At 47.7% G+C, this 25,787-nt stretch overlaps 1 protein-coding gene across 4 annotated transcripts in view; it reads right to left on the reverse strand.

Annotated features, from left to right (window-relative positions):
• Positions 1-450: 450 nt before the first annotated feature.
• Klf3 (KLF transcription factor 3) overlaps positions 451-25,787 on the reverse strand; it is a 29,825-nt gene continuing 4,488 nt past the window's right edge. The window contains exons 1-7 of one of the 4 annotated variants that reach the window (XM_087909025.1): positions 21,102-21,301; positions 18,322-18,595; positions 16,700-16,795; positions 10,569-11,052; positions 9,860-10,010; positions 5,762-5,922; positions 451-4,201 (exon numbers count right to left, since the gene is read on the reverse strand). In XM_087909025.1, coding sequence (XP_087765151.1) covers positions 4,020-4,201; positions 5,762-5,922; positions 9,860-10,010; positions 10,569-11,052; positions 16,700-16,795; positions 18,322-18,357 — 1,110 coding nt within the window. In that variant the 5' untranslated portion in view covers positions 18,358-18,595; positions 21,102-21,301 and the 3' untranslated portion in view covers positions 451-4,019. Of the gene's footprint in view, positions 4,202-5,761; positions 5,923-9,859; positions 10,011-10,568; positions 11,053-16,699; positions 16,796-18,321; positions 18,596-21,101; positions 21,302-23,310; positions 23,330-25,787 lie in introns of those variants that run through there. The other 3 variants (XM_085691866.2, XM_048415323.3, XM_085691868.2) reach the window with 3 other exon arrangements.

The raw sequence follows: 25,787 nt of genomic DNA on the forward strand, positions 1-25,787 counted from the left end.
TACAGGCTAGACCTATTTCCTTCTCTAATTATTAAAAATTATTGCTCATTAGTTGATGCGGGAGAATTGTCTGTATTCTGTCAATCATATTTTAATAAAACGCTGATTGGCCAGGCAGGCAGTATAGGTGGGAAAACCAGACAGGAAGTAGAGGTGATGCAATGAGAACAGGAGAATTCTGGGAAGCAAGGAGGTTCCTCAGCCCCTCCGCGCGAACAGGAAAGGAGTCCAGGGGCCGGAAACGGAGCCGGAAGACAAAGAGAGAGTGGAGGACAGCCGCTGCTTTTTTTAAAGGGAGAGACCACGCCCCAATGGGCTGGTAACTCAGCGGCGATTGGCTGAAGGAGCTGAAGGAACTCCCACAGCAATTAGTGACTTACATTGAAACTTTACAACTCTCTCTTCTTTGTTCCTAGTGATCATTGCCTATAGTAATCACATGATCACATGTAATATTTGGATGGTTTTATTAACAAGTATATAATACATATATTGCATACTGTATATAGTATATGAGGACTGTACAGTACAAATTTATGTTCACAGTTTGACATGACAAAATGTCATTACTGAATTCCCATTGGACTACAGGGTAGAAACAGCGAAGGTACATTAAACATTCACATCTTTAGTAAGAAAGATTACCAAAATGTTTCAGTATTTGCAAGTATACTAATGCATGCTAAAAACCTTTACCCATTCAGTCTTATTAGCTTATAAAATATATTACACTTTATTAAAAATTTCTGCATAGTTTATACAAGTATTAAAGTACTGTAAATGCAATAACCCTTCTATGCTTGCAGGTAGGGTTTAAGAGATGCTAAGCAGAAAGGTTATTCTGACCCTCTAACACTAAGTACATAACAGGAAAAAAAGTGCTAGTATTTGTAAAACACATTGTAGCCCTCTTTAATGCATGTAAAATGGCTTTGTAAATGTATTACTTAAGTGAATTTGCAATCATTTAGAAACTGTTAACCTTGACCAAGATGAGAATAAAGAAAACTCAAGTGACTTCATGTACGTTAGCAATTCCTTCAAGACAATTCTTATTTTCAAACCAAATTATTTAAAACCTCTGATCTCTAAGATTGTCTTAACAACAATCTAAAGAATGGTGTGCAGATTACAGTATCAGCAAGTCTCTCAAATTCCACATTAGTGCAATACTGATAGTGCAGGTGGGTGTTTAATACAACATACATACATATATCATTCCCCTGTAATTCTGTTCCAACGCTCTTGAAACGTCTGCATATTTAGCATCTTCTTAGCTGAACCAAGCTATGCTGCAGTCTCCAAATCAAGGGACTTTAGACTGCTAAGTGCCCACTTAATGATGCACACTCCTACTGGAAAGCTGGAATTGAATGAACTCTGTAACAATTTACACGGGGCTGACTTCATGTTTGCAGCCTGTTCTCATCAATTTAAAATACTACAACCAAACCACCACTGACAGTAACATAGCATGCCATCAAAAAAAAAATCACGTTTCCAGGGCATCTTCTATCTTTCACAAAAAACGGCTTAAAAAAACAAAAAAACAAGAAACTAAAAGACTAAATTTCTCAACTACCATAGTAAGATACAAATACATACACATAGAAAGAAAATTTGGTAAGGGCCAATGAACTAAAAGCATATCAGACCAGCACGGGAATAGAGAACGGATTCTCTGGGTTACTTTTCTTTCCGAGTTAAAAATAGATCTTTCTGACTGAACTGTTAACATGACCTAAGCAAGTTGAAGAGTAATGTAATGTAGATTTTTGAGCAAAATTTAAATATGTCAAGAAGCTCTTAACTGTACTTCACCACAAAGCTGAAGCAAAGCGAATTCTGTCCTTCCCTGCGCCCTTCCTCTTCTCACAAGTTTGTGTAGAGCACACAAACTGAAACCAGGCTGGGTTCTTCAGGGTGCTGCAGAAGAACCTCTTCAAGACATGATGGTGTTGGCATGGGTGTGACTCTACACCAACAAGAAGACCCTGCTTTTCCAAGAGACATTCCGCTCCTCAATTCAGGCCATGGGTACAGAGGGAAAAGCAAGAACCTAATCAGCATGCTTTAATAGCCTGAACAGATTTTTTTTAAAAAAATTTATTTTTGCAGAGCTAAAAAAAAAAAAAAAGAAGGAAAAGGAACCCAAGTGCTAAGATAACATTTCTTTACAGCTTCCACATTTCCCCTCAGCTGGTTCACAGCGCTGAGCAGGACCTTCAGTATGCAGTCCCCGCAACTCTGAACATAGTGCCATCAAAGTGAGCTCCCTGCTCGCCTGTGTAGGTCGCCAGCATCACTAATTCACTGACGTTCGAGGACAATCAAGTAGCGTGTTCCTCCCAGTTGTATTGGATCCTGAGTTGTGGCTGGGACGAATTTTCAGGATTCTCTCCTCTCTGCTCCCCCATCCTTTGTGAGGGGATGAAGGAGCTGTCGGTCATATGTAACCACATCTGCCCACTGTGCCCATGTTCTTCAGATTTATAACCAATGGCATTTCTATGTGTGAATTGTTTTTGTTGGCATTTGGACTATGGTGTTCAAAAGCCTGCTCTTGAAAAGACGTCCCCCCAGGTAATGGCGCTATTTGTCCTCAACATCAGCATGAGTCATTGTTTTTAGTTTGTACTAACAGGATACACAGTAGCGACAGCTCGGGCAGAAACTTGTGGGAATCTTCAAGCTACATATATAAATCCCTGAATTGTGGTTTTCTCTAGTTTGCAAAAATCTGTCACCAAAATAAAGATCTATGTGCTTCACACTAGGTATATTTACAAATAGTGTTACTCAGGTCTTAATTCAATGATTTCCCTCAAGCTTAGTGGATGCTCATGTACACTGTGTCACGGACACAAATGACAGCTGGTTTGGCACCGTAGAGCTCACACAAAAAGGCTCCATATGAAAGTATGTGACTAATTGGATATGGGAATCTAAGTACCACTCATTTTCCTGTCTGCAAAAGCCCACTTGGCAGGTTGGAGGGGTGGGGAAGAGACCACTTTATACTGTCTCAAAAGTTTTTGTTTCTTTGTACATTACCGGGCAAATATTTCTGTGGATTCCTTACTCTGAATGCTTCGTGATCCACAATGAAGGATCCTGCAGGAATGGAGGCGGTGGTACCGATAACCCTTCAGGTATCCAGCTCTGTGTAGCAAGGGTCACTTAGTTGAGTCATGCCTGGGGATGCACATTTAACAAATGCACTGCGCAGCCCATGTTAACAGCCCAGATGTCGATGGCCCACAGTCCTATTCAAGGAAGAATTGCTGGCTTCCTCCTCCGCTCGCAGGCTCTTCTGCTTCTTCCCCACACTATGGGAGCACATGGCTCCCCTAAGGCAGAAGCTCGGGCTCAGTGACGGACGGCCTCCACATGAGCTTCAGGTGCTATGGAGGACAAAGGACTTGATATAGTGGAGTTGGTAATCCAGGCCAACAAGCAAGTGGGAAGGTCAATGGCAGAGGGGACAGGACCAGCTTGACATCTCTGTGGATCTATCTTGCTAACTGGTAAAAGGAACCCCATTCTTTGTGGTTAAACACAAAATGTGGCAGAGGTACGAAGGTCTCTGGCAAGGACTAGCAGGCTGGATACTGTATTTCTGATACATTTACTTTGACATTCTTTTGAGGAATACATGGAGAAACTGACAAATTGGTCGTTAGTTTACATGTTCCCTTGTTCTCATTACATTAAACGCATCTGTAAGGAGGGTTTGCTTAGCATCCCCGGAAAAAAAAAAAAATGTTCACATTCTTTAGGTCTGACCCGTGGTAAGGAAAGGGAGGGTTAGAGAATCAACTACTGACCATATGGAAGTCTTGAATGATATAAATTCAGAGATTCAGACCAGCTGAATCGAAATTAAAATGTACATATAAAAAATGAGTTAGCTAGTGGGCAGGAGGAGAGGAACAGAGAGAGAGAGAGACGCACACAGACAGTGAGAGAGAGAGAGTGCCAGGAAGAATGGGGAGTCACACTGAGGCGGAGACAGGCTTTCAGACGAGCATGTGGCGCTTCCTGTGGAGGGCAAGATGGTCGGAGCGAGAGAAGCTTCGGTCGCAGTCCGGACACTGGAAAGGTTTGATTCCAGTGTGTTTCCGGAAATGTCTTGTTAGTTCATCAGACCGAGCAAATTTCCATGTGCAGCCTTCCCAGGTGCATTTGTAGGGCTTTTCTCCTGCAAGGAAGGGAAGAGGAGCTTGAATTGTTTGGTTGTTGCCGTTAAGAGGAGAAGCTAAGATTTTTGAACTAACGCACTTGGAAGATGTAACTTTCGAGATAAAGTCATACGCGTGACTCTCGATAATACAGTCACTATAGGAAGGCATGGAGCAAGCATATCCTCCATGGAAAAGCAAAGAAAAAGAATGGGGATAGGATCTAAAGAGGTCTTAAGGCAGGAAGAACCATTCCGGGGGACGAGCATGGAGCAGGATTCTGCATCTTTAGGTCTCCAAGCCCTAAACCCTCGGGAGATTAAATGGTCCGTGTCCCTGTGCACTTTGTAATTTCACTGGAAGCTTCTAAGTTTTTCTTATGCTTTTCCATAGTTTTCTAAAACTATAAAGTTCCTATCGATCAAAATGCCTGCTAAAGAATTCGACAGCCCATTTTCTTATTTAGTTCCTGACAGTGTATTAACATTGGAAGTTTTCTCTACCTTCTATACCCCTTCTTGTAGGCTAACTACCACTCAGAGGTAGGCCCTTGTGAGAAAATGCTAGTGAGAGCCAGAACGAAGACTCTCACACATAAACACTGCTTCCTGGTGATCTTATTGAATTAATGTCAGTAATTCAAGTTGGCCACCCCATAGGAAATTCAGAACACTATAAAACAGCGGTTCTCAAACCTGCAGGTTGCGACCCTTTCAGGGGTCACCTAAGACCCTCATAAAACACAAGATATTTACATCGTTTTTCACAGCAGTAGCAAAACGACAGTTATGAAGTAGCAACGAAAATAATTCTGCACTGGGGGTCACCACAACATGAGAAACTGTATTAAAGGGTCGCAGCGTTAGGGAAGCTGAAAACCATTGCTCTAAAATCTACCACGCTGCATAAGTCTTTCATAGCAGAAGTTCTCCTTGGGGCTTCATGTCAATGCTCGGAGTTGGGAAAATGTCGTATATAAGTTGTCTTCAGGCTGTGTATAGAGTACGGTCACCCGGGTCACAGCGGGTGACGAATTCATCCTTGTTTAGTGACTCTTGTCTCTAGAATGCTTAGTATTAAGTTTTGGGGCCTGGGGGCTCTATTTTGCTACTCAGCCCATACACGCCTATGTCCGAATCCAAAGACTCAATACTGCTTTGATTTTCGACAGGAAGACCTGATGCTCCACCCCTCTGGTCCCATTCATGCCTAATGCTGACCTGCCATTGCTATTTGGGACCCCTCCCCCCGCCCCAGTACAGCTTCTTCCTCTGCCGCCTCCTCCTCAGGATTCGCTGAAAAATCAATGCTGTCTTTCTGTACTGAATCCTGGATTCCTCTGCGAGTATTCCCTGATGAGAACGACCCACCAGACTCTAACAATTACATTCTACACAAGGGTCACGCAGCAAATCAGTAAGACTGTACTGTCCACCGAAGGGTTCAAGCCGAGAGCAGCCTTACCACGCAAAAGAGCAAAATAAATAAATAATAAAGTAAAACCCCTGTACTCTCAGAGCGTTTGGAATGCCAGATTTACAGACTTCAGCAGCGTGCGAGAGTGCGGAGGTGTCTCCTACCTGTGTGAGTTCTTCTGTGCGCTTTCAAGTGCGAGCTCTTAGTGTAGACTTTGTTGCACCCCTCGTAGTCGCATCTGTGTATCCTCCGCTTCCTTTGGGTGTCCGGGGACTCCACAGGCAGAGGTCTCTTCCCGGGCTGCACTATGACCGAAGGATGGTTCCTACCAAAGCCAAGTTAAATGCAAAACACTGAGTGATGGGGTGCTCTTTCCTTCAGTCTACTAACAACCCAAAAGCACTTACAACATCGGGCAAAAAACAAACGAAAACCCCCAACAAAATATAAAAGAAGAACAATAAAAGGAATTAGCTGTTCAACCCAAGAAGCACTGCTATATTCATTCAACAAACATGTAGCGAGCACCTACCATGAGCCAGGCACTGTGCTTGGCACCGGGATACAAAGATGAATAAAAACAGGGTTCCTGCCCTCGAGGAGCTCACACTCTAGGGGGAGACAGACATGGAGATAAGTAATGACAGCAAGAAGGTTAGGTGCTCCGCTCGAGGAAGTGCCCCGTGCGGGACAGGCTCTCTGCGGCTGCCGGAAGGACTGCGCTCCTTCCTTCTCTGCACCGCATGGGCGTTCCCACAGGTTGCCTGATTTCCATTTTTCTCGCAGGAAAAAAAAAATGTAAACAGTCAAATCCCTGCTTCTTCGGCAAACACACTGCTCGACAGATCTATGTCCTAGCCTTTCTCTTAATGTCTCTTTTAATGATTGCTGACTCACATTTAATTTTCAAAGGCTGGCTCTTTCAAAGGCGTCTGTAACTACTGTCTTAAGCGCATTCTTGCAGCGCCACAGTGGCCCCTGTGAGTCGGGAAGCTCCAGCAGCCATCAGTGAGGTGGGGATAGGATACCTCATGCCCTCCGTACCTTAACCTCTCTTGCACCTGCCCAAGGGTTCTTAAGCCACACTGGCTCGCCATGACTGTGAAGTGTTTCCATGCCAGAAAGGAGGCCGACAGAGAGCAGGGGCAAATGGGAAAAAGTATGTGCGGTTTCCCAAGCCCTTCCTGCCAACTGTAACCCACCCGTTCACTTGCTCCTTGGCAGTGACCTAGCGAATGCAAGCATTTGCGGCTGTCCGCTAACCGGAAGTAAAGGCACTGCTCAGTTAGAATTTCTGGGTCCTAAAATATTCTAAATGATGTACGCATGATTTCTGTGTGGGGAAGGGGGTAAAAAGACGATTTCTCACGATTCTGAAATGCTATTGAGGGCATTGATGGGTGCCTGCAATAATATTTTTGAGGCTCAAAAAATTGAACATCTTTTCAGCTTGAGATGTGTTAAGAGGAGACTAGTAAACAATAAGAAAATGTGTTCGGTTTATGTGGCGTTCCTTACTTCCGTCATTACCCGGATGCCTGGGAGACAGACCCTAAGGTTTATCTGGGGTTTTCTTTCTTTCTTTTTTTTTTTTTTAACTCAGAGAAAGTGAGTTAAAAAAGACTCAGTGGTGAACTCTATCCTGTGTCTGGGATCCAGGGAGAGCCCACGTCAAGCGGCTTTCGAAATCCGGGTTCTATAGGTTGAGAATCTAACTCATTTCAGCATGGTAATTATGACTGCTTTCCCCAACGTCACTGATCGCCTCTGTACCCCGATTTCATCTGTGCGATGAGGGTGATGCTACCAACTAAAAAGGCTGCGGGGGAAACCACTATCAGCAACGACTCAGAGAACCACAGGACAGCGCGAGTACCGAGGTCACATGACAGCCAGAGAGCGGCCAGGACTCTGTTCGGAAGTCCCCGCCCCTCTGCTCCTCACAGCTGTCCAATCACGCGCAGTTTTCTAGCCACTTTAAGGAATATCATGTTAGGGTCTAGTGGAAAAGGCGGCAGCATGAGGGACTGGCTGAGAGTAAGGGTCCCGGGAATCTCATACTCTTTGGCTTCCCACTCCTCATTTTTTAAGGAGATCACCTGGGATCATATAACAACTACCACGTACCAGATACCTGCTAGGAGCTAAATTGGCCCTTAAGTTTATGTTCTCACGCCCACCCCTTACTTTCTGTTCTAAATGCAGCATTTCGGGCTTTCCTTTGAGTGCCTTTAAAAAACGACCCTACGGCTGTAATCCTAGACTGGTCAAATGGCTTTCCAAGATGGGAAGTCCACGCCCAGGCAGCAGGGTTTCTGGGCCCGTGTTGCGGGGTGCCTGTCTCTCTGCAATGTTTCAGGCTGGGCTTCGAATGATTCTTGCCTGGCTAATGTGTCCTATGTGGGCTGCTACTGGGCCCACTCCAAGACATTGCTCAGTCCCATCTGAGAAAGAATTAGCCAGAGTACATGCTCCGTTGTGGCTAATCTACAGATTTTTTTTTTTTTGAGGATTAGGTCAGCATTAAATAAGTACATTACTCATTAAGCATTTAAAAGCATCTAGCAGTAAGATCACTACAGGAATATTACTTGAAAAAAGGAAAGAAAAAAATATACATGTCTATTTGAGACAGGTCTCATATAATAAGCCCCAGGTTGGCTTAAAAGCCTGACCCTCCTGCCTCTTCCTCCCAAAGGCTGCAATCAGAGGCACGGGTTACCACGTCTAGCTGGAAACAGTATTTTCAGCAGCATTTAAAGACTGCTCCTCACATTTTAGTTCCTAAGACTTTAGACTAGCCCTCTGTCGCTGGTCAGTTTTGGCAGGGAGAATACTCAGAGAGACACAGTGGGTCGAAGCGGGTCCCCTGGTCAAGAGCGGGGCTGTGGGTGCCCTGGCTCACCAGCTCTCTATGCACTCTGAATAAAGGGGCTCTCCTGAAGCACTTGGAGGCGGGCATGATGATGCAACCCCGGCACTCAGGAGGCTGAGGCAGGTGGCCCATGAATGAGGTCAGCCTGGGCTACACACCAAGACCCCATCTTTTAAAAAGCAGACAAAAACCCTACCACCGAAGGACTAGACAAGTGTGAAAAATGAAAGCAAAGGCTCCCAAGATACTTTCTTTGTCTGATGCCACAGCTGGCACATTGAGGAGTCGCCCCCATGGTATCTGTTAGGGACAATCTACGCCAGCATCCCTCAGCGTGGTGTTCACACTTGAGCCACTAGGAAAGCCACACCAGTCAAGGGTGGGCATGACTGAAGATCTGACGTCACCAGAAACAGCTGCTGAAAGCCAGAGAACTCACATGTTGAGGTGACAGACAGGGAAGGTGGGCGGAACATTCACCGAAGCCAAAGAAAAGGTGACGTGGGAGAAGGAGGATGGAAGGAACCCTAAGGGACAGTGGCCCCGGAGACTGACCAGTGACCCAATGCAGAAGTACTACAGGACGGAGACGGTATATGAGTAATTACAATAAGCAAAAGAAGGGATTGTGGGGGTGGAGTAGGGTGGGAATTAGCCTATGGTCCCACAGAGGCTGAAGCACAGCCCCAGGGTCAAAGGTCATCTCCTCAGAGACCGCTCACCCCAGTGGTAAAGCCATAAATGCTGTGACTTCACCAGGTACTTTAGCGTCCTGTCGGAGCACATGCTCAGAGGCTGGTCAGGGCAGACAGCCTTCCTACTTGGCTGCAGTTCTGCACGTAAGGGGAGGCTCCACGGCAGCCATGATTAAAGACGCGACGCAAAGATGTCCTTCAGTATTGAGCTGCTCTGAGCTGCACGGAAACCTTCTGTGGCTAACACTATGGTTGGCCTGAAGATTTTTAACAGAAGCCAATTTTTCGATAACAGACACACTAAATTACATTTGAAGTGGCAGCTGTGGGGAGGGGGATGGATTCTGTTTGACACATAAAAGCATTTGGGGACTCAAGCTGATGTGAACATCAAATCCAATCTTCGTGAGAACACTAAGTATGTGAATTCCAGATGGATGGAAAAAGGAAAAAAAAATATTCACGTGGTCACCTTGGGGGACCCATCCGCTGAAGTTGACACACTGCCGGAGATGTGGTTCGTGCGGTTCCTGGAGACTGTCGTGACCACTGTTACAGAGGCACCACCCAGCGACACCACACAACACAGGATGTCCCTGGTCATCCACAGTACACTCTATGTTTGCAATTCCATTCCAGGTCCCCAGGTGCACGGCACTACTAAAACACCAGGCACACCTACAGATACTTACTCTTGCAACAATGCTTGCGGGGGGGACACTGAGTTCATTAAAGGGGGTGACATTTCTTCAGGGTAATAGTCTGTCCTCTGTGGTTCAATTCCAGGTTCTATTTTAATTTTTTTCTGTAATATGGGCTTCTCATAGGATTCAATTACAGGTACTAAAAAATAAAAATAGAAAAAAAAAATCATTCTCCGTATGATGTATCAATTTCAGCTGTAAAGCTCACTGCCTGGCTTCTAGCTACCACATTTACACATGCCTATTTCTTCTCTGGCTAGGGTGATATAAAGCAGGGTTCAATTTGCGAGGGATCCTTACTTCTTCTGAAGCAGAAAGAAGACCCTGCACTTCAAGACAACTCTTCCTTACAAGGTATGGCTATCCCTACCTTCAGTCTCCAGTCTACGGTTGGTACATAGGTGTCTTTTAAGAGCCATTAGCAGCAGGATCAGAAAGTACTTCAGTCCCCTTTGTTCCCAGAACCACGCTGGCACTCAGTAAATCAAAGTGTAGCGTATACTATGAAAGTAATTAATTACTGGACCTTCTCTCAATATCAACACTTCAAAAGAAACGCAGAAAGAGTTGCCGAGGGGCAGACCAGGTGGTCCCTTCTGAGGCTGTGATAGCTCTGCCTAGAGGCCTCACTAGACTCCCGAGGGGAAACACGGTCTACTAAGCAGGTGCCCCAGGGCAAGGGCACAGCACAATTTACCTTGCAAGCTACTGTTTGAATTGTCCATCTCTTCCGACAAGGAGACCATGAGCGGCTGCTGGAGGTGGCTGGTGTACATGAAAGGGACAGGCTGTACCACGACGGGCTGGATGACAGGGAGGATGCCCGGGCTCCGGATTCCATGTCTGGTCAGCGCAGCAGCCATCACCGGCGGCATGGACAGCGGCATGCTGAAGGGCTGTACTCCAGGAGAAGGGGGCGAGTATTTCTTAATGGGCGGGCTGGAGGGTGGCATGCTCAGCACAGGGGACGCTCTCCGGTGCGACGGAAACTTGAGGGAGGAGGGAGAACCGCCAGCGGAGGGGGGAGAGCCCCGCTTGTTCACAGTGAGGTCCACTGGTTCCATCTGGATCCCGTGAGTAAGGCCTTCTGGGGTCGGGAAGAACTTGTCCGGTAATGGCGTGGAGTAAATGACCCCATATTTGTTGGGCTTTATCGATTCTATGTAATTCGATGGGTAGGACTATCGGAAATGAGAAAAAGAGGAAAAGTGTAAAGAGATATACCTTTGGGGGAAGGTTTAGCAAATGCTATAAATTAAGCTATTGGGCCCCAGGGAGAACTGAACGCTATGTTTTCACATTCAGTATGAAGGCCAATACCTACCTGGACGCATTCTAAAGTGGCTTGTCTGCATCACCAAAGGCCTTCCTAAGAGTCAACACTGATGCCACCAAGGACAGGCCGAATCAATCATATGACCTGCTGCTTTTCTGATGGCCTTTGTTTTTTTTTAAAAAAAAAGACAGAGTCTCACTGGGTATCCCTGGCTAGCCTGGAACTCACTATGTAGACCAGGTTGGCCTCAAACTCAGAGATCCACTTGCCTCTGCCTTCATGGTGCTGGGATTATGGTGTGCACCCCTACGCCAGCACTCTATTCCTTCCCCTTTCTTCACTAGGCCCAGACATGGGGAATCTTTGCATGTCTATGAACTACAACTGTTTGCCCTTATCGAAATACCATTCTGGACCTAGAGCCTTCAAATGACCCAGGAATAGGGGACCAGGCAATGAGACTGAAGTCACTGGTTCTGGTGTCACTTTTTTCCTCCTCCTCCTCTCTCTCTCTCTCTCTCTCTCTCTCTCTCTCTCTCTCTCTCTCTCTCTCTCCTAACCTTTAAAGAGACTGATTTGTCATTATTCTTATTACTGTGAATCATGTGCAAGCATGTGTATCTACAAGTAGGTGTGTGCTTGTGAGTACCGATGCTCATGAAGGCTTGAGACACGGGACGTCTGGGAGCTGGAATAAGAGATGGGTGGGAGCTGCCTGATCTACACGTAGACTGACTGAGGCTTCTGGAGGAGCAGCAAGCGCTTTTAGATGCTGAGCCACATCTCCATCACTTTATGAGCATGTGCGGTTTTCTTCTGCCCTCTTATTACCTGTGGAACTCAGCAACTTTACTGACTCAGGGGAAGTCATCTCTTTTTTTTTTTTTTTTAAAGCAAAGCCCTAAATGACAGAGATTAAAAAGCAAAAGATCAGCTGAAAGACAGGAAAAAACTATCAGTACCGTGCAGAACTGACAAAGGAATAAATCCAAGAAGAACAGGGCACAGGTTTTGGCACCAGCTTTGGTTAGGGACAGAGGGTTGAATGCTGACAACCCGGGTACTCCTCCCACTTCTTAGTCACTGAACACTTAAAATTGTACTTTTGTTTTATTTTGTGGATTTACTCCACATCCAGGTTGCCTTTGTACTTGTAGCAATCCTCCTGCCTTTGCTTCTCAAGTGCTGATCTCCACCAGCACACACAGCTCTTTCCTTCTTTAGGACTGGCCATACCCACGTATAACACAAGAAAAGGGGTCCAAGTTACACAACAACATAAACATGAAGCGTATTTGAGTTTAATTAAAATAGGTGCTATTAAAACAAGCACGAGGTCCACTTCAAAAAATGAAACATTATGCACAAATAGAATCTCAGTAACTAAGAAGTTGCATACACTTTACTTAATTTTCCAAAGGACACAGTTCTGGCGGGAGGCCTCGTGAAATGGAGGGCAGCCGTGACTTTCTCCACCACAGAGCAGGATCCTCCTGATTTCCAGCCCCGTTCTTCCGAGGCCTCCCAGTGACCTAGATTTTAAGACCCACAGTTGCTGGCAGCTCAACAGGGAGCAAAATGAGGACAATACTTTCATCCCTGTCACCACGGCTTGAAATTTAAGACAAGCAGAACTGGAGGCAGAACCTGGGGGGATTTGTCAATTTACTAATACCCTCAGGGTCTGCAAAGTCAAGGAAGAAAAAGCCACACACCAGGTGGAGTTTAATACACTCTTTGCATTTTTATACACGCTTAACAGAAATGAATGTTCCTGTCCTCCATACTTTTAAGTTCCAGGAGAGTGCAGGGAGGAGCTTTTGAACACTCAACTCTGAGTACATAATTAACTATTTCCAGTGCGACTGCCTCAAAAAAGGTCGAAGAGCCATGGTCCTTCCAGTTGGCTCACTGACAAGTTCCAGAATCTTCTCTACTTCATTTGGGTGGAGGACACAGCCTACAGCCATGACTGATACCATGTGGCCTGCACTGTAAAACCCGATGCACATCAGGTACGGCTTGAGCGGTAAACCCTGCGAAGCCCTTGCCCTCTGGTTTAGAAGACTCCTGTCTTCTAAGGTCATACACAGACATGGTTCAATAGGTCCAAATAGGAAAATGGCAAGTGTGGGAACAGACATTCTTCTCTGGCCATTGGCAGGCAGGACTGGAACCCCAATGTCCTCCTACCTCATCTTCTGCAATGCAGCTACCCAAAGACGAGACATAGAAACAGTCTACCAGCAGCACCCAGCCCTAGGTGCTTTTCTCCTGGTGAAATGTACACCGCTATGTCCACACCTCCGCTATATATATATTTGCTGACTGCTGCTTGTCACTGGAACGGGAGGCAAGAGTTTCATAAGTACTTCATGTCTGCATGTCTGGGATGAATTAATTGGCTCTCTGTAGGTCTTCACTCCCCGGAGAGGCTAAGGATAATGCCGATACTTGTGATTCTTGAAGACAGGGGTTCAAAACAGGAATTGGGGTGACGGTGGGGAGGGGCTGGGAGAGAAAGAGGCTTGGACACTCTCCCAGGGGTCTTACTATTACTTTGCACTGCGAGAATTTCCAGAGTCATATTTTATTAGGAACAGCTCTGGAGAGTTCGTTTTAAAAGACAGTAAGTGGGTGGGACAAGGGACAGGAACAGGAAGTCTCTGCTGCGGATGAACTCGAAAACAGGGAGCATCTGTGACAGGGCTAGTCCTCAGACCACAGGTGGGGCTCTGGGCACAGGAAGGCGGAAGGCGTGGCACGTTCATCAACACTTGCTCTGGGCTCAGCAAATGTTCTGAGGCAAACAGAGAAGGCTTTCTGTCCACCTGGTCCAGGAAAACCACAAAGGGTTGCTATTGGACAGAGCTGGAGAAATGACTGGTGTCAGTGTCTCTCACAGAACAAGGAGTCTGCTGGGAGACGAGTTACCAGGAAAGAAAGAGAAAAGAGGGCTCCAAGGGGAATTTAGAGAAAGAGTAAAAGATATTTTTAATTTTTCTTTCTTCACTTTGTTTTTGATAGCCTGAATCAGAACCTCTAGTTTTTAATCTTCTTCAGGAGGTCATCCTGTCTGTCGTGTGCAGTCTTGAACAGAGTTTATATTTCAGTAAGAGAAGAACGCTAGTTCCTCACTTTCTCTAAGCTATGACAAAAATTACAAATAAGAACACTGCTCTGGCCAGGATTTTCTTTGAAAAAGTAAAAAGTGATGGGGGCAGGGAGTGACGACAGACGTACGGACAGACACAGCAACAGCATGACGCCTGTTGTCACAGGATTTAGGAGAAACTTCTGGAGGCTGGCGAGGTGGCTCAGTGGTTAACCACACTTGCAGAAGACCCAGGTTTAGCTTCCAGCACCCACACGGCAGCTCTCAACTGTCTGACTCCAGTTCCAGGGGATCCAGTGCCCTCTTCTGGCTTCCTCAGGCATTGCATGTACTTATACATATATGTAGGCAAAACACCAAAACACAGGAGAAAAATTTCTTTGCAAAAAACCTTACAAGCTTGGCATAGTGGTACCGTGCCTGCAATCCTAGCGCTTAGAAGGCTGAGGCAGGAGGACTGCCATGAGTCAGGGCCAGTATGGGATACAGAGAAAGACCCTGTCTCAAAGGAAACACAACCAAACTGACAAAGGCCCAGTGCTCCGTAACAGGTGCTTTTTGATCCCTTCACCGCCTCCTGTGAGGGTGGGGGAGGGGAAACTGACCTGAGAGCACAGACTGAAGCTGTCTGCCTCCTCCCGCTGTAAGAACTAAACGGACTTCTGGAGCTAGAATGGAATTAATTCTGTGTCCGGTGAAGCTGACCACCAGTGCACGAAGGAGAAAAAGCACTAATTACAAAAAATACTTTTACACATCTCAACTTTGTATGTTTGCTTTTTCGTTGTTTTTTGTTTTGTCAACTTGACACAAGATCGGGGGACCTGGGAAGAGGGACTTCATTTGAGAAACATGTCTTCTCTAGACTGGCCTACAGGCAAGTCTGTGGGGCATTTTCTCCGCTAATGATGGATGTGAGAGGGCCCAGTGCACTATGGGAGGTGGCATCCCTGAACAAGTGAGAAGTAGCTCCTAAGTTAGGTCAGGGCAAGGTCCCCCCAAGGTCTCTGCTCCCCTCAGTGACGGAGTGTGGCCTGGAGCTGTAGGCTGAAATAGTTTGCTCTCCAAGTTGCTTTTGACCGTGGTGCTTATCACAGCAGCAGAAAGCAAATTACAGCTTTCTCACACAGAGGAAAATAAAAATTCCTTTTATCGCCTCCCGCCACAGTTGAGTTGCATTTCCTGTGCACCTAACCATCTCACACCAATCTGCTAATGGGGGTCTTCATGTCGGCTGCAACTGGGCTCATGAGCATACTTTTCATGGCTGATTAAGAACACTGGATGTACAGTCACATATACCAACGATGGCCACGCACCATTTATGAACATCATATTCTCCAGCTAAAAACCGGAGAAATGTGGCTGTCCTCACATTTTCCTGGCAGCTGACCATCGCAACAGCTGAGAGAATTGGGCAGACAACAGTGCCGCGAAAGCTGCCGAAGAAAAGTCCGGTTCTTCGATGAATGCGATTCTAACTGTTCAACGATTCTGTTATTCCGCTCGGGCACGTGAGAGCGGCGTTATGTAGCCACTCTGCTGGAATGTAAACGCTATCTCCTCAAAGATGCTCTCGCTCCACTCCTCACTACGGACAACTCGAAATACCTCACCGGCTTAGTAATATCCATGGTAACTGCATTCCAGCCGCCTCAGAGTGACCCCGTGTCTGGTATAAGTATTTCTGGCAGATCTTCCACAGCCAGAGCATAAGGATGATCTAATTTTGCAAGCGTGTCAGCCCCAGCCTTCGGATACATATCCAGGCCAAGATATTTTCCCCTTGTGAATATTTTCCAATCCCATGGAAGAAAAGAGCAAGACAGACCGGGAGCATTGCCTTGTTAGTCAGGATCCACGAAACCACATCCTCTCATGTCTAAACTGCTCCTGCTTTGTTTGAAGAGCTGGCCCCTCTTTGTCACCCATGTCTCGTCTCCGCGGCACTAGGACTGGACTGGTGGCCTAGCAGCACTACGGCCTGGCTCACCAGAGGGGACAACTTAGCGCTAAAGCTTACAAGAAGAGCACGGATGTAATTCCCACCCAGCCATGGACTATTCCAAATGTAATAAGATTCTGGCCTCGCTGCCAAGTCCTGTCTCTGGCTGGCTTCTCCTCAGTCATCCCTCATAGAGCCTCAGCCCCATATGGCTCCTGTCTACACTGTTTTCTTCTTTCTTAATTACTTTATCCTCAATGTATTTTACACATGTACTTGAGAACCTACTTTCACTGTGAACCCATCAGCCTGTGGTTGACCCCCTCTAGGGGTGTGGAAAATGGGTCCTAAGGATGGATCGTGGCACCTTGTTTATTACTGGGGGCTTTGAGAAATGCCGCCTGTCTAGGGCCTGTCAAACAGGGAGCACTTCAGGAAACAACACAACACATAATGTTATCAGTTAACAGAGCTCAGTCTTGGACAACTCACCACAGAGACAGGGTCCATGGCCTCCTGCTTGACAGGGACGGGGTCAAACATGAGCATTCTTTTAGTTAAGCCTTCTAGGGTGTTCTGATCTCTGGCCTGCAAAACAAAACAACACATCCAGTCTTAACAGCAAAGTCACATAATCTAAGGAAAATGAAACACCCCTTTGCCCCTTTTCTCCACTCTATCTTCTCTCTCACCTCCGGAAAGGCTCGGACTGTTTGCCTCACCTACTACCAAAGATGCCCCTTCATATAATTAAACCCAGGCCTCACGGGCAGGACTAAATGAAGCGGCACTTTTTTACTCAACTGCATAAACCCTGACATTTCTGGAACAATATGTACAGCCTCTTCTGGCAGGAACCGTGCCTGGCATTGCTGGGCAGCTCAGCAGAGGATCCACCCCACCCCCCATGCTCATCACAGCAAAACACAGGGAGAAAGAACCCCAGAAGCAGACATCAGTGACCCCTGAGTTAACCCTGCAAACCCTTTCAAGTGGGACTGCAGTACAGGCGCTGTTAAGAGCCTTTATGGTCACTTGACACTTTATTGAAAAACGCTTCTTTGTTGTAATGAGTGCAGGCTCAAACCATCCAACTCACCACACCGCTGGGTGAGGACATCGGTTGAAACCATCACTTGTCAGTCACAAGGGCCAATGAGACGGCTTGGCGGGCAAACACGTCTGCCACTAAGCCTGAAGACCACAGTTCAGTCCCCAGACCCCACGTGGAGCAGGAACAAGTTGCCCTCTGACCTCCATGTGTGCTTGTGCACACACACAAAGAAAGGAGTAAACTAATAAATACACTGTTGGACCCTTCGTTTCCAAATGTGCCGCACTGCGGACAGCACTGACACTCTCTGGACCTGTACCCTACAGTTTAATTCTTTCACCACATTTTCTAAAGGAGAATTCTCTCCTTCTGTTTTGATGGATCCCAAATGATAAATCATTTTACTTTGAGTTAAACCATTACTGATTGAACGTGTTTCATTTCTATTTGCCATTTGCAGTTCTTTGAGAAATGTCTACTTGGATCTTAAGGCGTGCACACACACACACACACACACACACACACACACACACACACACAGAGTTTCCCATATTAGCTTGCTGTCACCCTGTCCTGTTCTGCTCTGTAACCACGGGGTGCTGCACAAAACCACCGCGCGGCTGTCATAGACTTCACACAGCTGCACCAGGTCCTCACCATCCCAACCTGGGTTACCCACTTAGGGCTTTGATTTGGGACAAGGTCACTCAAGGTCACAGGTCACTCTAGCTCTCCTGGGAGAGTGGTGTGCCTGTGAGCTCAACACGAGGGAGACCGAGGGAGGAGGACCGCCCCAAGTTTGAGGCCAGCCTGGGCTACACGGCAAGACTTGGTCTCAAAAACAAAAACATAAAACCCCGCAGAGGCCGCAGATGGCTAAGGATACACACCGCTCTGGCATCAGCGTAGAGTTTGGTTCCTGGTACCCATTCTGGGCGGCTCCCAACCACTGGTAACTCCAGTCCTTGGGGACCCAATGCCCTCTCCGTGCCTCTATGGGCACCTGCACTCTCTAGCACATACCCACACAGAGGCACAGAACTTCAAATAAACAGAAAACCTTTAAAAGAAGTTCCAGGTTCCAGAGTCTTCGCATCTTCTATTATGGTATGGAGAAGGTCCCACCCCCACGGTCCCATGAATGCAGTGTCCAGAGTCGGCCACACGTGTGCTCTGGCAGTCACACTACGACATCTTCACATAAGCACGAACGTGGTACCAGGTGGTTCCTGGCCTCAGCTCTTTAATGGAACCTCTTCTGATTTTCATGTAAATATCGTCCACAAGGCCCTGACGTCACACTCACTGTCCGGTACCCAGTATGTATTAATAATCTGCAAACACAATGTGACACCAGGTTGCTCCAGTACACAGTGTCGCTACCCTCTTAGTATCCCAGCAAAAAAACAAACTGGCAGCAAAAAAAAGGGTGATCTCATTAGGAAGAAAACCTCTTTGTGTTCTGGGATCTAATAACCAGTCTTAATCTAGCAGCTACACTCAAGGGTGGGGCTCTAAGACCTGCCTATCCCCAAGCTTTAGAGAAGGAAGGTGCAGCAGCTCCTGGTGCGGTTAGGAACCATAGAACCAGGTGACACCTCTGTGTACACTGATAAGGTCAGACGGTTGAGCAGCTTCAAAGAGAGCTGGCTTTGTGGCCTCCAACTTCTAGCCCCAAGGCGTTACTTCTCACAAGCAGGGTACAGACCATACTCCTTCTTTCAGGTTGTAGGATCCTTTCCCCTCTCATTAGTCATCTCAACAGATGTGCACAACTTCTGGATACGTGGTACATCACACACACACACACACACACACACACACACACACACACACACACACACGAGATTCATTGGTTTCAAACTCTGGAGCAATATATAAAGCAAGGTAAGTGCCTGGACCCCTCAACTGTTAACAAGAGCTTCTAGGGGGACCCATGTGTGGTGGTATATGCTTAGATCTCAGCACTCGGGATGATGTTGAGGCAGGAGGATGCCACAAGTTCAAGACCAGCCAGGGCTCTTAAGAGAGTCAGGAGCAAAGGCTAGCTTTAGCTTCACAAACCCATGTGACGATGTTTATTAACTCTGCAGTTAAACGTTTAAAGACACAAAGGGGGAAGAGACAGGAAGGCCAGGAAGCAAGCAGAGTGCACTAACATCAGGCTGCCTGCTCAAAACAACAGCAGCAACTGCTCTGTACCAACCACCTTGGCCACTGCTTTAGGTTTTAGGGGTTCTGTAAAGAACCAGGAAAGAGGGGGTGCAACTCTTGGCAGGTAGAATGCTTGCCTAGTACCAAAAGGGTTCAACCATTTGTACTTGAACTAAAGTTAATATTTAAACCACGAACTAAAAAGGAAGCTAAGGCCATAAGAACTGGGGTCTCTGTGTGCGCTGTGCTCTGCAGTTACCCCTGTATCCTTTTTAAAAGCTCGTTCCTACTTTTGAGACAGGGTCTCACTATACAGTCTTGGCGGACCTAGAGCTCACCAGTAAACCACACTGGCTTAGGATTCAGCTCCACACCTGACTCTGCCTCCCAACTGCTGGAATGACGGATGGGCACCACCACACCTCGTTCATTTTTAAAACAAGGATTCTGAACTCACCAATGCTAAGTAAAAAGTCTTTTACCACATCGGCAGCGATCCTCAATAGAACCAGTAGGTGGCGCACTAACACAGGCATTGGAGCCTTAAGACACTGGCAGAAGACAGGCGTGTGCCCGCCTCAGGGTCTTTAAAACCTTGTGGGTTTTAACCAAGCTGAGGAATCCTATTAACCACTTTATGGAATGAGGAGCCTCAAATGCGGTTTTTTGTTTTTTTGTTTGTTTTTTGTTTTCCCAAACACACATTTACATCTTAGTTTTGTCTCGTTCAGCTCTCAATCTAAATTAAGCAATGACAGGATAAAACTGCAAAATCTTTTATTTTCAAAACTAAGTTACTGAAATACTTAAAAATCAACAACATAGAAAATCACTTTGGCCCAAATAACTTTTCATTATTGGAGCAACTGGGTCATTTTTCAGGGAAGGGCCCGTAAAAACTGATTTTCAACTGGAAGCGATGTCCCTTCCAACCCCTCAACCCCCCTCCACCCACGCGTCTACTTTTGACTGCAAGGGGTAGATTGGATCAAGGGTCATATGTCTGTCAACATACAAAACTGTAGAATTACACATTAGAAACCTGGCGAGCCATTTCAGCGACTTCTAGAAACGATACGGCTCCTTGTACAACTGCTTCATAAGAGAGGATGAACTGGGGTGGGGGTGGGGGGAGTTCGGGGCTTCTCAGTTTGCTGAAGACAGAACAGGATTTGCCTGACTCTCTTCTCTATTTTATCCCTGTTCTTTGCTGGCGCTTTCTTTCCTCAAATCCTCAAAGGGTCCCTATGTGACGATCTCCCCAAACCCAGCCTGACCCTAAGGCTTGTTTGTCCCAATTACCCTCTTCCCTCAAAGGGAACCCCAGCCAGGTGTGCGGAGAACAGAATCATTAGACCACAGGCAACAGCCAGCAAGTGCCCTTTTCACTCCGCCGCGTGTTTGAATTTCAAATGAGGAAGTAAGCTAGTGGTCCCCACCGTCCCTCTCCAAAGGACCTTAGGGACAAAACCTGAGCTCTGTGTATCCTGGCCAAGAGGGCAGGCGCGTCCCCGGAGCTGAACTTCCTCTGGAAACCTTTCTTTAATTTCTTTAGCAAACTCTTCGAATGCTCCCGGGGAGCAGAACGGCAGGGAGCGCTGTGCAAAGGCCCCAGACCAGAAACACGGGAGCAGGCACCCAAGTCAGAGGCTACCTTAAGGGGAGCTAGTGCTGGCCCGCACCTACCTGGAAGGGTGTCCAGTTTTCTCACCACCCAAGTCTTTTCGCCCACCTCGGTCTTCTCTTGTTGACTGGAAAAGAATCCCACGGAATAGCTCCAAATCTTTACCTCTCATAAATTACGTCTGCATGACCATGTTTTGTCACTGCAGATGGAATATAATGATCCCGAGAGCAAACAATCCACCCTCCTCCTCGGCGAACAGGCCACCCAATTTTACTTTTCTGCCTCCACCCATCTGCTCCACCCCGTGGAGAGTTGCCAGGGCAGTCCAACTTGTCCAAACAGGACATGGCTTCAGATAAGATTCTGCCCACACCCTGTACTTCGGAAAGACCGGGTGAAGCAATTGACTTCACATGGAAATGAGCACAGGTGCAAAGGTGACAAGCAGGCAGAGTCCCTCAACATCTCCACACCACCCCCTCCCAGCAGGGGTAGGGGTGGGAGACCCCAGCCTACAACTGCCAGCTCTCAAGTTCAAGGGCACCTGCTCAGTGCTTTGGTTTCATTCCTTTTCCTCCTTCATGCTCCCTGGCAAGTCTGTGTTTCAGTTTTCAGGGCAAGCAACCCAAGTTAAACTGAAAAATACCCACAATGTCTAATCCCGCTGTGTACACAGTTCCAAAGGCCTCGTAAGCCCTCCCGACTCTCCTCTGTGAGGTGTTATATAATCACATCCAGAAGGGCTGCAGGAGGCCACGCTGCCTCTCACCAGCCTGGCTCACTAGGTGCCTCCCTATCGCTGGAGACCCACCTCACTCCACCCTGTTGGGCCTCCACCCATGCGGCCCCACCCTACTGGGAGTGGGAAGGCTGGGAGGGACCCGACTGGCTCCAGGCTGCAGCCAGTTCCTGGAAATTCCAACCTGAGCAAGGATGGCAAGGATCTTAAAAAGAACCAGAAAGAACGGTGCAGGGCAGGAAGGGGGTTCCAGATGCTCAAGTGTCCACTGAAGCTGACCTCAGAGGGCTGCACCTTCAGACCCAAAACTGTGCGGGGGGAGGGGGGGAACTGCCCTCTTCTTGGAGAGTAAACACAAACTAGAAATCGCTTGCAACCACTGCTAGGGAAACAGGGCTCCAGACCAAACCCTCCTCCCTCCTCCTGGTTCCCTCTCTAAGGGCTGCCCCTCCCTCCCTTCCATCTGCCTGATTTTCTGGTCTTTCACCACAGAAACCTAAGGTCACCTGTGAACCCTACCCCACCCCTTTTCTCTCCACCTCCACCACTGCGGGGGTGGGGGGGTAGGGCAGGGGCAGGTCCTTGGGCCTCCTGCGGGGAGTCTGTGACCCAGCAAAGCAGCCCAGCCCCCTTGCCTCCGGTCCCCACCTCATCTGGTCCCTCCTCCCAGGAGGCCTGGGGCTGCCAGGGTGGGGCAATACTGCCTGTGCTTCCTAACCAGCCCAGGCTCTCCCAGAGTGGCCCTGCCTCCCCCCCTCCCCAATCCCAGGCTTTTGTTCATTTTTGGCCCCGGGACACTGGGCAACAGTGTGGAATGCCCCCTCCTCTTCCGGCTTATCTAAATCCGCCTAATTCTTCAAAGACCTGCTGAAGGCCCTCCCTATGTGGCCAGCTGACTGTTCCCTACTACCTCCAGGTTGGCCGCCTCTAACCTAGACAGACAAGCTGGGTGTGTCTCCCAGCACCTCCAAAAGGGTCCAGGCAGGTGCCTCCCCACACTTTTTAGGAGGCTCCCTCCCTCTTTCCAAGGGAGAATGAGAAAACAAAGATGAGGCCCAAGGAGCTAACAACAAAACAAGCCACCCCTCCCCCCAGTAATAATAATTAATTGCAAGAGGCCAAGCCTTGAGTAGGACTTCCGCAGTCTTGTCCTTGGGAGCACACTAGAACCGTTCCTAAGCCTGTTCCAAGGGTGAAGGAGGGCCCAGCCCTACAGGAAATTAATGATCAAAACTTCCTTAAGAAGTGACTGCCCCTCACCTCACCCCAGCCTATCCAGTCTCGGGGAGACCTCACCACTGCCACCTTCAAACATCTTTTTCTTGCCCACCCATGGAGGCCTTTTAAATAAGCCTGGTATCAAGGGCTCTGAAAATCTAAACCAGAACAGTTCAGAGAGGGGAGGAGGAGGCAGCTATAGGGGAAGGGCTGCGTGGGCCAACCTTTTCTTTTTCTTAATGCTACTTCTGCCTGGTTTGCTGGCAAATGCTGATATTCCCAGTCTCAGGCGGAATCACAGACATTCTTACCTCTCTGACCCCAGCCTGGGCCACATAGAGAGAGCCTGTCTCAGAACCAGAGAGGACGACTGTTGTTGACCAACGAAAGCAAAGGCTATGGGATGTGTCCGTCCTGCTGGTCCCCCCCCCCCACATTAATGATGAATGTCCTGTCCTTTGCTCATTGATGTCCTGTCACGCCTTGAATGGGACGGGCTTCTCACTCATCTCACAGATGCAAACACTTGAAGGGCGAGGCTCCAGAGCCCACCAAGTTCACACAGCTGGAGAGCCAGGGCTGGGGCTCCAGGTCACTGACTTCCAGGTTGGCGATGGGGCACACCACTCCAGACGGGACTGCACACTAAGAGACTGGCCCTTGGGGGACATGGGACTCACGACCTTACAGCAGTCAATGGGAGTAATTTTAACCCCTTCCACCTGGCGCTGGCTGCCTGCCCCTTCTTTCCAGGCACATCTGGACACAAGATCAAAAGCCATATTCTGAAGGTCCCGAATTCGGTTATTATTCTTGCTAGCCAAAGCACCTGCAATTGGCCCATAAAACTGCTGAGGAAAAAAAAAATTGGCAGCTTTACCCAAGTAAATACGGAAATCCTCACAGTAACTGTACAGAGGTGGAGGGGTCAGGCCTCCATCCCCATTTTAGAAATGAGGAAATGGAGGAAGAGGTGAGGCGACTCGTCCACATTGGTGGAACAGCAGCCAAGTACCAAAGTGTGCCTGTTTTCAGACCAGGGCTTTCTGTTATGCAGAGCCTGGGCGGAGGGAGCCATCTTTGGGTGGAATCACCTCACCCTGGGGTCACTCCCCAATACGGAGGGTGTGGTGTGCACACTGGTCCAGTAAGCAGCGCTGTGGGGAGGTTCCAACAGCAATTAAGATTTCAAAACGCCTTTTCAGGTTGGATCACTCCCGGCAGCTCCCCTCCATCCCGTGGTGTAACTCGGAATGATCGCACACAATGCAAGATTAGCAGTAATGACTAGGTGCTCAATAAATACCTGGGAGATGAACAAATGTATGGATGTCGAACTACACTTCTCAGGTGGGACACACATGAAGGCAAGAGCCCTGGTTGAGCACCGGTCCGAGACCAGTGAAGCCAGCGTTTCCTAAACTGCCAAGTGTGAACCCTTTAAGGAAGGAGTTCGGGGAGGCAAAAGTACCAAGTTTGAAAAGGGAACAGGAAATTGATCTCCCTAATCAACGTATTTGGGAGTGGAAAGCTTTGAAGGTACCAGGGTATAAAGTACAAGCATTGATAAAAGGAGTGGACGTCCGTGATTAGCCGCCAACAGCAAGTTCTTGGAAAGAATGGCAGAGGCCACAGGAGACAAACCCAGGCTGCTCTCCAACTTAGTGTGCCTGACTTCAACAATCTCCACTCCCTCTCTACTGTCCAGGTCCGGCTGCGCTCCAGGGATGGGGGTTGATTCCAGCTCCGCACCATCCCTTGACTGATCCCTACACCTTCCAAAGACTAGCAAGTGGGGTATGTTCCAGGCTAGGTTGGGCCCAAGATGGTAGTCCTGAGAGGGTTTTCCTCTTGGGTTCCCCCTTCCTGGAAATCAGGGGGAAAGCTAGTCCAGGGGCTGAACAGACAGAGTGCAGGGGAGGCCAGGAGCTTGCTTCTTGTCAGTTGTTGCTCCATCTTCACCCCAACTCCCCCCGCCCCCATAGTTAGCTGGGGAAATAGTAAGGCATCCAGCCTGAAAACACAATGGAAATGAATTTCAAAAACCTCCAGCAACCAGTTTTGCCAAAGAACTTCCCTCCAAGCAGACCAAGGCACAGGGTTTCTTCAATGGTGCCCTGAAGAGGGTCACAATCCACAGTCTGGGACGAGGAGACAGTTGAAGAGGCGAACACGCTTCTCTTTTTGCTTTCCTGATTTGCAAAGCCCCTTCTGTGCAGGGCTTCTTTTCGTACTAACTTTCAAGGAAGAAGTCTTTGGGGTGGGGTGGGGGAGCAAGGCTCCCTCCTGTAGACAATACTCTCCCTTATCAGGGCAGACTCTGTCTGGTTTCCTGTCTCGGAGCTCTGGCATGACTGGCGAAGATGAGAAGCAGGGTCTGGACAGACACCATCCCCTCCTCTCCCAACTCACTCTCAGAGGCGCGGCTGAGAAAATAATCACTCCGCTCACCAGGTGTTAATTGCTCTAAGATTCTAGGGATTTCTTCCCCATAAAAGCTAGGTTCAATGATAACCAGTCACATCAGGAAGGAAGCCCAATTTCCAGAATAATGTAATTCCTACTGTTTAAAGGACAAGGCTGCTTGTGTTTTTTTTTATAAAATGCAAATGTGTAAAACCAGCAAGAAATACTGAGAAGGAAGGGCACCATTTATAGCAAACGTGTAGATCTAGAAATAGAAAAGGCAAGAACCTGGAGACAATGAAGTTAAATTAAGCATGATGAGCTCCACGGTGGAGCGAGGAAACTACTGCTTCCATGTCTTATAATTATAGCAACTACCAAA

This window comes from Myodes glareolus, chromosome 8 (assembly GCF_982192425.1).
Source record: "Myodes glareolus chromosome 8, mMyoGla1.1, whole genome shotgun sequence".
NCBI lineage: Eukaryota > Metazoa > Chordata > Mammalia > Rodentia > Cricetidae > Myodes > Myodes glareolus.